At 43.0% G+C, this 13,500-nt stretch overlaps 1 protein-coding gene and 1 pseudogene across 2 annotated transcripts in view; one reads left to right on the plus strand and one right to left on the minus strand.

Moving 5' to 3' along the window:
• LOC128572579 (tropomyosin alpha-3 chain-like) overlaps window positions 1-12,024 on the minus strand; it is a 32,883-nt pseudogene extending 20,859 nt beyond the window's left edge.
• The window catches only part of LOC128572952 (zinc finger protein 208-like), a 47,454-nt gene continuing 45,818 nt past the window's right edge, over window positions 11,865-13,500 (plus strand). For both annotated transcript variants that reach the window (XM_053573105.1, XM_053573106.1), the window contains exon 1: window positions 11,865-12,042. Coding sequence is in view for 1 of the 2 variants with exons in the window: in XM_053573106.1 (XP_053429081.1) it covers window positions 12,040-12,042 (3 nt within the window). In the remaining variant the exon portion in view is untranslated. The remainder of the gene's footprint in view (window positions 12,043-13,500) is intronic.

The following is a 13,500-nucleotide window of genomic DNA, read 5'->3' on the forward strand; positions in this document are numbered from 1 at the left end:
AATTGTTAAAAGACCCTCTTATGTACTATTACCTGTTGATTTACAAGATGATCCTTGGTATGATAATTCTGCTTTACAAGTTTTACATACTGTTAATCAGTTAATTCGACCTAAGAGGTTTGTAGCTGCTTTAATTCTCGGTATTTTAGCTTTAATTTCTATAGTCACAACATTTGCGGTAGCCACTACTGCTTTGGTTCAAGAAGTTCACACAGCTCACTTTGTTAATTCTCTCAGCAGCAACATAACTCTAGCTTTAATGACTCAAGCCAGCATAGATAATAAACTTGAAGCAAAACTTAACATCCTAGAAGAAGTAGTTTTAGCCTTAGGACAAGATATAAAGTTTATACAACATAAACTTCAAACCAGATGTCATTCTGCCTTTCCTGCTATTTGTGTAACTCCTTTACCTTATAATATGTCCACTTCCTGGGACAAAACTAAAGCTCATCTACAGGGTGTCTGGAAGGACAATGATATTACACATGATTTACATACTCTTCAAAAAGATATCACTGCCATCAGTGAAGCTCATTTACCTAGCACTTCTCTTGATTCACTGGCTCAATCCCTCTCTGACAATCTTAAATCTTTAAATCCTGTGTCCTGGATTCAGTACATTGTGTTTATTGTCATTATTGGATGCTTGATATTCTGTGTTGTTTTACTGTTACCTTGTCTCCTTCGTTGTGTCTTTTCCTCCTTAAAGGCTGTTCGCCAAGACCTCTTTGAGCTACGTTTCATTAACAAAAAAGGGGGAAATGCCGCACCCCCGGCATCAAGCCGTGGCGGGATGGCTCTGTCCGCGTTGTAAAAACTGTGGTAAGGCGGTGAGTGCTCCCCGGAGCGTTGCCCCCGGTCCCCCTGGCCTGCGACAGCAGCGCATAAGTTGCCTAGCATGCCTTTTAGTGAACGTAAGAATTCATGAGGTGCGGCATAAAGGCCTGAATAACCTTTACCCTGAAACCTGTTTGAAACTTGTTTGTTGAGTTGAATGGTTAATTGTTGCTTGAATGTCCTCAGAAACTAAGAATAAACATAATGACTTACTAATCCATGACTTCATCTATACAATGGAGACTAAATGTCTCCAAGGGAACACGTTCCCACCATAAAGGTCAGTTAATTGAAACAATGTATCAAGAGAATGCAGGGATGATAAGTTAAGATGTTCCTACCAAATACCCGCTCCCTCCGGTCTCTTATCTCTACCTTATGTCCCTTTGAAACTGTTTCTTTGAAATAAGTTTTCTATGAAATTGCTTTCTCTATAATTTTGTCACTATACACTTAAAACATATACATAATTCACTATCAATTCACTAACAACATAAAAATCATAATCAAATATAAAAATATAAAAATACAAAATGTGAACAAAGCAGTTTTACAAAGAAAGAAGGTTTAAACATAGATAAAGAGAAGTAAAAGAGTAACTGCTGATAAGCAGCAGTCCTTTGTTCCCCCTTACGGGCAGAAACATTGTCTAAGAAAAGACGGTTGACTACTCCCATCTACAAAACTCGATAAGAACTTTGTAAGCATCAGCAAGTCATAAAAATATCTTTTGTAGTTTGTAAGACATTGTCAAAAATGTATAAATACCATGCCTAAAAATCAGTAAAGTACAGCTGCTTTCATCATCACTTGTGGTGTCTAGTAGTCTGTCAATTCACCCTGCGTCGACCTTCCAATCAACCTGAGCCGTTTCGCCCTGAAAGCCCTCGGACTGAGACTCATTCGACTGGCGGTCCGCGGCAATGACTCTCATAAAACAACCAGGGGACATCAATTATGTTACATTAATATAAAATTTGTCAGTCATCCTAATCCTCAAGGAAAGACGGAGTTCAACTTTCTGATTATTTTGTTCAAATTCTTTTACTAAGACTTCCACTACTCCTGTCATTTTTTAAGTGTGTGTCCAAAATTGTGAAGCTGGTCATCTGGAAAAATGTGAGAAGTATCAGGTCTTTGACCTTGCACCCAGAGCTGCATCCTCTGCTGAATAGGGTCAGGGATCCCCCAGCTCAAGTCTCATCTTCTCCACTGACAGGCTGACCTCCTCTCCAGGGATAGGGTATGCCCAGGTTTTTCCTGGGAGGAGCTGTATGTTTCAGATCTCTAGGATCAGGCAATGTAGAGGAACAGCCCTCAGCAAAGAAGACAAAGGCCACTTGGGTGGCCATGGCATAGGTCTGCACTGCTGTGTTCACAGGCTCCTGTAGCCAGCTGAGCTCAGAGAGCTGCTCCCAGGTTAGGAGAAAACGTATCTGTTGTGACCACAATCAGGCTATGACTTGATAAATGGTCTCAGACATAGCATTGAGGGAGGTCACCATTCTTTCATGACAGCACAATAGGTGATCTTTGGGGAACTGCAAACTGGGCCATTTGATCCTGAAATCTGGGCCACTCGGAACTGCAATCTAGAATTTTTGTGCCCAGTAGTGGCCCTTAAGGGACCCGTACCATAGGCATCACAGATCCTCTCTGTGTCACCTCTGTGTATAATATCAGAGACCTTTAGTTTCTTTTCCAAAATCAATCTGTGCTCATCTTGTAGACAGTTCTCTGTGCAGGAATCACGTGAGTGAGAGACTCACCAGAACTGTTTCCGGGGTTGCTCAGTTGCTCAGTCTGGAATGTTCTCAGGCACCGTCAGGTGAATCTCATTTATCTCTTTTACTCCCTGAGCCTGTCATTCTCCAGAAGGCTGATCCTCCCCCACCACGCTGAGTGCAGGATGCTAAAATCCTCTCACCATGGAGAAACCCACTTTCTCCCAAACCTCTTTAAAAGTTATGTGTTTGTCTTTGTCTACTTTGGGTACAAAGAAGCAAAATTCTACCTGCTGCTTTATCTTGGAATTGACCATGGAAATGATTTTCTTTTTTCTGGAATTCCCCCATCTGAGCTGAAATTGTATTTTGAGGATAAAATGAGTGTTTGACTGAGTGCCTCTATGTGAACACCTCAGAAGCCCTCGTCTATCCTGGATAATTAGGAGCAGCAGTTGTCAACAAATGTTAATTCTCCTTTTCCCAGAGTCCAGAGTCTGAGTGCTCCCAGTGTCAAAGAGCTCCCAGTTCCCTTGCCAGGGAATACTGTGTTAATCCCTACCCTGTCACCTGGAAAAATCAAATCTTATCTGGTCTAACAGTGCTGTTTCTGGCTTTGACCTTATTTTTATTTTATTTTTTTATTATTTTGAGACAGAGACTCGGTTTATCACCCTTGGTAGAGTGCTGTGGCGTCACAGTTCACAACAACCTCAAACCATTGGGCATAAGTGATTCTCTTGCCTCAGCCTCCCAAGCAGCTGGGACTACAGGTGCCCACCACAGTGCCTGGCTATTTTGTTGTTATTGTTGCAATTGTCATTGTTGTGTAGCAGGACCTGGCCAGTTTAGATCCCACTATCCCTGGTATATGTGGCTGGCACCCTAACCATTGAGCTATAGGCACCGGGCCATTATTTTTCTTTTTAATTCTCTTTTTCATATGCACTGGGGTTTGATCCTGGTGCAAAAGCAAGATAGAAGACTGCCTTGTCATGAAGCCCAGAGCCCATAGTCTACCCTGGGGGCATATTTGTGAGTTATTCTGCTAGCTGAAACTGTTCAGGTGTATCAAAGTAAAGAGGAAGAATACTCATCCAGGGGATCACTGCTACATTCCTTAAAGCCCCCTGATGGCTATTAGCCATTTTCCATTTCCAATCTCAGAATGAAACACTTCCAAAGACACACACTCACTATTCCTGACTTCCACCATCCTTCCAGACACAGTATGAAGTGTCCAATCCCTTACCTTGCCTATGAATGTGGTTCTTCTCTTTCTCTCTTCTTTGTTTTTATTCAGACCCAGTCTCTATTAAAAAAAAAAACAAAATAGAGGGCGGCACCCATAGCTGAGTAGGTATAGCACTGGCCATATACACCCAGGCTGGCGGGCTGGAACTAAGCCTGGGCCTACTAAACAACAATGACAAATGCAACAAAGAAAGATTTTGAGATTGTGGCAGGTGCGTGTAGTCCCACCTAGTTGGGAGGCTGAGGCAAGAGAATCGCTTAAGCCCAAGAGTTGGAGGTTGATGTGAGCTGTGAAGCCACGACACTCTACCAAAGGCAACATAGTGAGACCCTGTCTCAATAAAATAAAATAATAGAAAAATTATCTGGGCATTGTGATGGGCACCTGTAGTCTCAACTACTTAGGAGGCTGAAGCAAGAAGATGGATTAAGCACAAAAGGTTGAGGTTTCTGTTAGCTGTGATGTCATGGCACTCTACCCAGGGCAATAGAGTGAGACTCTGTCTTTAAAAAAAAGAACCCAAAGTGTATATCCTTACAAGTTAGAAATGATTTGATATAGAGACCCCTGGGAAAAGAACATCTCCACAATCCACAATTCATCACCTGTCAAAAAAGTTTTCTTTTCTTTTCCTTTTTTTTTTTTTTTGAAACAGAGCCTCATTCTCACCTATACTAGAGTGCCATGGCATCAGACTAGCTCCCAGAAACCTCAGACTTCTGGGCTCAAACAATCCTCTGGCCTCAACCCCCAAAATATGTGAAACTAGAGGTGTGAACCACGTCCCAGAGGTAATTTTTTTTTATCTTAGTACAGATTAGATTTTACTACCACTCAAGCTTTTGTCTTGAACTGAAGAGCTCCTGTAATTCTCTTACCATAGCCTCTCAGAGTACTATAATTACAGTCATGACCCACCAGGCCCAGCCATTTTTCCATGAACTTCACTGCACACACAGATCTCTATGTAACTTCCCCTTCCTAAAACAACTGGTCCTATTGGATTAGAGTTTCATTATCATGACCCCATTTAACTTTAATTATGTCTTCTAAATATTGCAGCTTCCAGATCATTTATATTTTCTTATACTAAATACAATCTGACGATCAAACCTTTTTAATATTAGTCATGGCTTAATGTTTATCTTGCCTAGACCAACAAGTTCACATTTACTAGCACAATAACAAATGACTTGATTAATTGTGAACTATTATCTTCATTTGAATTGTACAACCAAACTAATGTTGACAAACCAAGAAGGGGGGGTTCCATGTTGTTCACCCCACAAATGGCAAATTACTGAAACAATGAGGATTGTCAAAACGATTAAATTTAAATTTAAATTTCTAGGCTAATTTTTTTTTTTTTGTAGAGACAGAGTCTCACTGTACCGCCCTCGGGTAGAGTGCCGTGGTGTCATACGGCTCACAGCAACCTCTAACTCTTGGGCTTACGCGATTCTCTTGCCTCAGCCTCCAGAGCAGCTGGGACTACAGGCGCCGCCACAACGCCTGGCTATTTTTTTGTTGCAGTTTGGCCGGGGCTGGGTTTGAACCCGCCACCCTGGGCATATGGGGCCGGCGCCCTACTCACTGAGCCACAGGCGCCGCCCTAGGCTAATTTTTTTTAATGTAATGCATGAAGTGGATCATGCAACTTCTATGGTTGTAGAAGTGTAGAATTTCAGTTAAAATTGGCACCTGTAGGTAGGGCAGGTAGGGCATCAGCCACATACACTGAGGCTGGACGGTTCAAACCCAGCCCGGGACAGCTAAACAACAACTGCAACAACGACAACAAAATAGCTGGGCCTTGTGGTGGGCACCTGTAGTCTCAGCTACTTGGAAGGCTGAGGCAAGAGAATAGCTTAAGCCCAAGAGTTTGAGGTTGCTGTGAGATGTGATGCCACAGCACTCTACCCAGGGCGAAAGGTTGAGACTGTGTCTCAAAAAAAAAAAAAAAATTTTCAGTCACATATCTTAATTTTTTTTTTTTTTTTTCAGTTTTTGGCCGGGGCTGGGTTTGAACCCACCACTTCCAGCATGTGGGGCTGGCGCCCTACTCCTTTGAGCCACAGGCACCACCCCCATATGTCTTAATTTTAAGTAAAGGAATTACTTAAGTTGGGCACAGTGGCTCATACCTGTAATCCTAGCACGGTGGGAGGCTAAGGCTGGTGGATTGCCTGAGCTTAGAAGTCCAGCAAAGCAAGAGTGAGACCCTGTCTCCACCAAAAATTAAAGAAAACTCACCGGGGGCGGCACCTGTGGCTCAGTCCGTAAGGCGCCGACCCCATATACCGAGGGTGGCGGGTTCAAACCTGGTCCTGGCCGAACTGCAAACAAAAAATAGCCGGGTGTTGTGGCGGGCGCCTGTAGTCCCAGCTACTCGGGAGGCTGAGGCAAGAGAATCGCTTAACCCCAGGAGTTCAAGGTTGCTGTGAGCTGTGTGATGCCATGGCACTCTACTGAGGGCAGTAAAGTGAAACTGTGTCTCTACAAAAAAAAAAAAAAAAACTCACCTGGACTAGTGGTGCACACCTATAGTCACAGCTATTAGGCTGAGATAGGATAGCTTAAGGTCAAGAGTTTGAGGTTGCTGTGAGCTCTGACACCACAGTGCTCTAACAAGGATGAACAGAGTAACTCTCAACAAGAAAAAAATGGAATTATTTGTTTTTGTTAGGCATGAAAACAGTGCTTTCCATAACAATTTTTGAAATTGGCCAAGAGCAGTGGCTCACACCTGTAATCCCAGCACTCTGGGAGGCCAAGGCTGGCGGATTGCTTGAGATCAGGAGTTGAGATCTGCCTGAGCAAGTGAAAAACTCTATCTTTAAAAATATATATATATATATATATTGTGGGCTCGGCGCCTGTGGTTCAAGCAGCTAAGGCGCCAGCCATATACACCTGAGCTGGCGGGTTCGAATCCAACCGGGCCCACCAAACAACAATGATGGCTGTAACCAAAAAATAGCCAGGCATTGTGGCCCGTGCCTGTAGTCCCTGCTACTTGGGAGGAGGAGGCAGGAGAATCGCTTGAGCCCAGGAGTTGGAGGTTTCTGTGAACTGTGATGCCACAGCTATCCACCCAGGGCAACAGCCTGAGGCTCTGTCTCAAAAAGAAAAAAAAAAATTATGTAATCCTCTAGACTTAAGACCCCTAGAGAGCCCATGTGGAGACTCCTAGGGAGTTCTTCAGTTCTTTCCCCCTTCCAGAAACCCTGGTGCTTTTTATTTATTCTGTATTCCATTCTAACTTCTAATAAAAGTCCTATCTTACCATTGGAAAAAAATAAATAGCCAGGTGTTGTGGTGGGCGCCTGTAGCCCCAGCAACTTTGGAGGCTGAGGCAACAGAATTGCTTCAGCCCAAGAGTTTGAGGTTCCTATGAGCCATGATGCCATGCCTCTACCAAGGGTGACAAAGTGAGACTCTGTCTCAAAAATTAAAAAAAAAAATTGAAATTATTAGATATAGTTAGTGAAATACGACAAACTAAATCATGCTATCTGTTATGTTTACTTTAAAATATGACTAGGATGGCTGATGTTGGTTTTTACAAGTAAAGGCAAGATGATAAACATTTTGGAAGCATCTTGATTGGTAGTACTTGTGATGGGTTTTAGTATATAAATGTTTCCACTTATATGAAAGTGGGCATGTCTATCATAATGCTTAAATAAAGAAAAATGTATTTTAATAAAAATGTATAACATACTACTCATCCCTTTGCAATAAAAAATTTTATCCTGTACATTATAATAGTAAATGTTGAGGTTTGTCACTAGACAGTTTTGCATTAGAATTGGGAAGAGAATTCCCTAAATGTCCCTCCAAGTATGGATAGTAAAGCTGCCCAAAATATTTGTGCAAGATTGTCTATGTGGGTGGTACCTTTTTTTTTTTTTTTAAGACAGTCTCACTTTGTTGCCCTTGGTAGAGTACCGTGATGTCATATGTACAGCAACCTCAAACTCTTGGACTCAAGAGATCCTCTTACCTCAGTGTCCCAAGAATGTGAGGATTACAGGTGTTTGACACAATGCCTAACTATTTTTTTTTTTTTTTTTTTTTTTTAGAGATGAGGTCTCGCTCTTGCTCAGGCTGGTCTCGAACTCTTGAGCTCAAGAATCTACCCATTTCAGCCTCTGAGACGGTTAGGATTACAGGCATAAGCTGCCATTCCCTGGCTGTATGTCAGTCTTATTGATGACACCATTATATTTTCCTAACAGTCTATGAGTTAGAGCAGTGTGTCTTCTATTTTTTTTTCTTTTTTTTGCAGTTTTTGGCTGGGGCTGGGTTTGAACCTGCCACCTCCAGCATATGGGGCCAGCGCCCTACTCCATTGAGCCATAGGTGCGGCCCTAGTGTGTCTTCTAGAAGTTAAAGAAGAAGGAACCCTGTGATGTGCCGGGCCCACACCCAGGTGCTGAGTCCTGCCTGGGAGCAGGGCCAGAACAGCCTTTACCTGCCATTTCTCCTGGGTCTACATTCCTGGATACCCAGCTCAGCCCTAAGGTCTCTTCTCCTTGGTGCAGGCCAGAGGGGGAGGAGAAGCTGGTGTTGTGCTCACCAGGATTCAGTTTGGAAACTCCAAGCCTGGAAGGTTGGATTAATTAGTGGGGGTAACTATTCCCCTAAGGTTACGAATGTACTTATCAGACTTCAGCTACCTTCAGAAACCTAGATTTCACACCCAACCTGCCCTGTGCAGTCACAGTGATCACACGTCTTATGTTTATGTCCCATGCTTTGTAGTGTTGTGAAGAGTTACGTAACCAAAATATTGAGGTTTCTTCTTGGAACCCCACTAATTTTTGCTCACTGTATGATACTAGAAACGTAGATAGGCATCCACGAAGCAATGCATGAAATGCGTGTCCATCAGTAGACATTTCTTGCACACAGTCCTCTGCTCCCAATTGGGGCTCTGTTTGTCCTACCCTTGGATCTGAAGAGAAATAATGATAGGTAGTAGAATGTTCCCTTATTCTAAGAACAAAAAATATTGCTTCTGCAAGTCATGTCTCTGAGTTTAGAAGGGTCAGAGCTATATTTCAATGTGGCTGAAAATGGCCACATGCTCTTCTGAACAGAGATGTGCTATACACTTAATACAGAACGAATTTTTTTTTTTTTTTTTGTAGAGACAGAGTCTCACTGTACCGCCCTCGGTAGAGTGCCGTGGCGTCACACGGCTCACAGCCACCTCCGACTCTTGGGCTTACGCGATTCTCTTGCCTCAGCCTCCGGAGTAGGTGGGACTAAAGGCGCCCGCCACAACGCCCGGCTATTTTTTTGTTGCAGTTTGGCCGGGGCTGGGTTTGAACCCGCCACCCTCGGCATATGGGGCCGGCGCCCTACTCACTGAGCCACAGGCGCCGCCATACAGAACGAATTTTAAAGAAACATGACCAAAGTAATTCATTAAAATCTTTTTATTGTTCAATTATGACAACAATAATATCTTTGGATATATTAGATTAAATAAAAAATAACTATCAATTTAAACTCTTTCTTTCTTTCTTTCTTTCTTTCTTTCTTTCTTTCTTCTTTCTTTCTTTCTTTCTTTCTTTCTTTCTTTCTTTCTTTCTGTCTGTCTGTCTTTCTTTCACCTCTTTCTCTCTTTCTTTCTTTTGAGACAGAGTGTCACTATGTTGCTTTTGTTAGAGTGCTGTAGTGTCACAGCTTACAGCAACCTCAAACTCTTGGGCTTAAGTGATTCTTTTGCCTCAGCTTTCCAAGGAGCTGGGTCTACAAGCACCTACCACAATGCCCAGCTATTTTTTGTTGCATTTGTCATTGTTGATTAGCAGGCCTGGGCTGGGTTCGAACCCACCAGACCCGGTGTATGTGGCTGGCATCGTAACCACAGTGCTGTGGGTGCCGAGCCAATTTAACCTATTTCTTTATCTTTTCTTTGATGTGCCTACTAAAAAATTTGAAATGACACATGTGGCTCTCATTTTATTTCTATTGGACAGGGTGGATTAGAGGACTCTCTTCCCTTTCAAAAGTTCAGGCTGCTTCCTCAAAAGATCACACTTCAGAAAAATTAAACGAAATCTCAAACTTTAAAAGAACTGTGGCTTTTCACAAGATGGCACCCAAAGGAAGCTCTTCCCCCTCCCAAAGCCAAAACCAAAGCCAAAGCCAAAGCAAAGGCATTGAAGGCCAAGAAGGCTGTGCTCAAAGGCAACCACAGCCATACAAAAAAAGGAGTATTTGTATGTCACTCACATTTTGGCGGCCTAAGACACTGTAGCTCCTCCAGATACAGCCCAATATCCCAGGAAGACCTCCCCTATGAGAAACAAGCTTGACCTCTGTGCCATAATCATGTTCTCCCTGACCACTGAGTCCTCTATAAAGAAGAGAGAAGAAAACAACTCACTCATGTTGATTGTGGATGTCAAAGCCAGCAAGCACCAGGTCAAAAAGGCTGTGAAGAACATTGATGTGGCCAAGGTCAACACCCTGAACAGGCCTGATGGAGAGAAGAAGGTGTATGTTCCACCGGCTCCTGATTATGACACTTTGGATGTTGCCCATAAATTTGTGATTATCTAAACCAAGTCCAGCTGTTTAGTTCTAAATACAGAATGGACACAAAGTTCGTGTGCAATTTAAATAGTAAACTACTTTAAATTTAAGTTTAAATAGAAAAGTTTTAAGTTTAATTACTAAAGTAATTTAAATTGCACACAAACCACCCTGTATATATAACTTCTCATTGTAAAAAATATATGTATAATTGTTAATATTTTGTTTCCATGAATGGAAAATACGTATTTACTGTGTGTGTACGTATAAACACATACATATTTACATATACTTAAAATTAATAAATGAATATAATTTATTTTAGGGTTAAAAACAAATATCCCTCAGACAGAGCTGCGTCCCAGAGAAGGCACAAAGCCATGTATAAAAAATACCTACAGGGTAGGTTAGGTAAAGTTCACGTATTACCTCAACCCTTCACCCAGGAGGTGCACCATACACCCCTACCTTGTGCTTGTTAGCTGGGAGCTTAAATACCACCTCCTGCATGAAGCTTCCTGAAGAAACCCCTCCCTGAAGAATCAGAGTAATTTCACCGTCTCTGAACTGCCATAGCCTTTCCTTGTAACTCCCAATGTCTTTCATCTGTCAGGTTACTAAGTTATTTCTGTGCATTTTTTTTTTTTTTGGAAACAGAGCCTGAAGCTGTCACCCTGGGTAGAGTGCTGTGGCATCACAGCTCACACACAGCAACCTCCAACTCCTGGGCTCAAGCGATTCTCCTGCCTCCGCCTCCCAAGTAGCTGGGATTACAGGCGCCTACCACAACGCCTGGCTGTTTTTTTGGTTGCAGCCGTCACTGTTGTTTGGCGGCCCGGGCTGGATTCCAACCTGCCAGCTCAGGTGTATGTGGCTGGTGCCTTGGCTGCTTGAGCTTCAGGCGTCCAGAATTTGTGCATGTTTTTACCTAGACACCGTGATGTATATTGAAAACTCCTTCAAAACAGAGTCTAACTCATATTTATTTATTTATTTATTTTAGAGACACAGTCTCACTTTGTCGCCTTGGGTAGAGTGCAGTGGCATCACAGCTCACAGCAACCTCCAGCTCTTGGGCTTAGGCGATTCTCTTGCCTCAGCTTCCGGAGTAGCTGGGACTGCAGGCGCCCGCCATAACGCCCGGCTATCTAACTTCTATTTAAATAACAATTGTCCAAGCCTAGCATAGACTAAACACTCATTAAATAGAGTTTAATCGAAATTTGTTAAACAGTCACTGCATGGCAAGCGTGATGGCCCTGGAATATCCAGATGAATAAAGTCATGGTCCCTGCCCTTAATTTAAAACGAGAGAAAAAGAATAAAATAGTGCTGCAGTCAAGAAACCGTTAGCATTCTGGTCTCTTTCAGCCTCTTGTGGATGGCATGCCTGTCACTCAAGGTCACAGAGGTGGGGCCTGAGCGCCTATCAATCAAGGATGCTGTAATATGAACTACCCAATCAGATGCGCAGACAGAAAGAAGGAGGCGGCTCCAGAAATTCGGAGCGGAGCTGGCCTCTTGCTGAGCTCTGAGCTGGGTTCTCCTCTTCAACTGTTGCATCTCCCGGAGAATCCAGGTGTCTCTGCAGCAGCTTCTGTCACCCTGTGACCTGCAGGTCCCGGGAGATTTGTAGGGAGGACGCCGGGACATCCCGGTAGCTGGGAAATGGTGAGTCTAGGAGACTGGGTGTCCTGAGAGGGGGAGGGGCGTGGTTGGAGTCAGAAGTGGCTGCAGCCGGACCAGGCAATTTCACTTCAGTTTTTAGAGTCTTCAGTCCGAACTTTGCCACTGGGACCCCTTGGCCCTCAGACCCCTGTGAGCGAAAGGTGAAAAAGGGCAGATATCTGGGACTTTGGGACTCTGGGGCCCTTTCCTGGAGCGGTTACTTGGACCAAGGCCCAGAGCTTTCTTTGAGCAGCTGTGTGGCTGCAGCGCCGGGCGTCTCTCCCACGTGGTGACAAAGGAAGGATCCTCGGGGAAGAATCCCAGCTGGGTGTGTGGGTTTGTGCCTGGGAGGGGCTGTAGTCCCTGGGGCTACTCGTACCTCCATTCTGCTGTTAAAAATAAATTTAGCGCCGGGCGCTGTGGCTAAAGCTGTTGCGAACCTAAAGTGGCTCGGCTGCTTGTTATTGTAGTTAATCCCAGAGACAGAGAGTTGGATTAGTGAGAAGTCTTTATTCGCAAGGCTAGTAATTCCGGAGAACAGCGAGAGTAATTTTTTAAATGTTGTTTTGTCTATGTAACAAATTTTAATAATTTATATAGTGGATAATTTAAAAATTATACTAAAAAAGTTCTTATACTTATGTGATTAATAACACGTAGACAAGTTCAATACATATAACACTTAGAAAACTAATCAAAGAAAATGGCCATCAAAAAAAAACCAAAAAAACCATAGCTCACTGAGTAGGGCGCCGGCCACATACGCCGAAGCTAGCAGTTCGAGCCCGGCCCTGGCCTGCTAAACAACAACTGCAGCAAGTGTTGTGGCAGGCGCCTGTAGTCCCAGCTACTCGGGAGGCGGAGGCAAGAGAATCGCTTAAGCCCAGGAGTTGGAGGTTGCTGTGAGCTGTGTCTATGCGGCACTCTATCTACCAAGGACAATAAAGTGACGCTCTGTCTCAAAAAAAAAAAAAAAGAAAAAAAGAAAAGAAAAGAAAAAGAATACGAAATTTGTGAAACAGTGGGTAGGTACGTATGGTATACATTGTATTTTGTAATATATTAAGACTAGGTCACTATCGATTTGTAGTAAAGTCTGAGGTCTGGTAGTGTGATTCCTCCTGTTTTGTTTTTATTTCTGAGTAATGTCTTGGCTATTCGAGGTTTTTTCTGATTCCATATAAAACGAAGTAATGTTTTTTCAAGATCTTTAAAATATGACAGTGGAGCTTTAATAGGCAGTGCGTTGAAATTATATATTGCTTTGGGTAGTATGGACATTTTGATAATGTTGATTCTTCCTAGCCATGAGCATGGTATGTTTTTCCATTTGTTGATATTTTCAGCTATTTCTTTTCTTAGAGTTTCATAGTTCTCTTTATAGAGATCTTTCACGTCTTTTGTTAGGTAAATTCCCAAATATTTCATCTTCTTTGGCACTACTGTGAATGGGATAGAGTC

The sequence above is a fragment of the Nycticebus coucang genome, chromosome 20, assembly GCF_027406575.1.
Source record: "Nycticebus coucang isolate mNycCou1 chromosome 20, mNycCou1.pri, whole genome shotgun sequence".
Classification (NCBI taxonomy): Eukaryota; Metazoa; Chordata; class Mammalia; order Primates; family Lorisidae; genus Nycticebus; species Nycticebus coucang.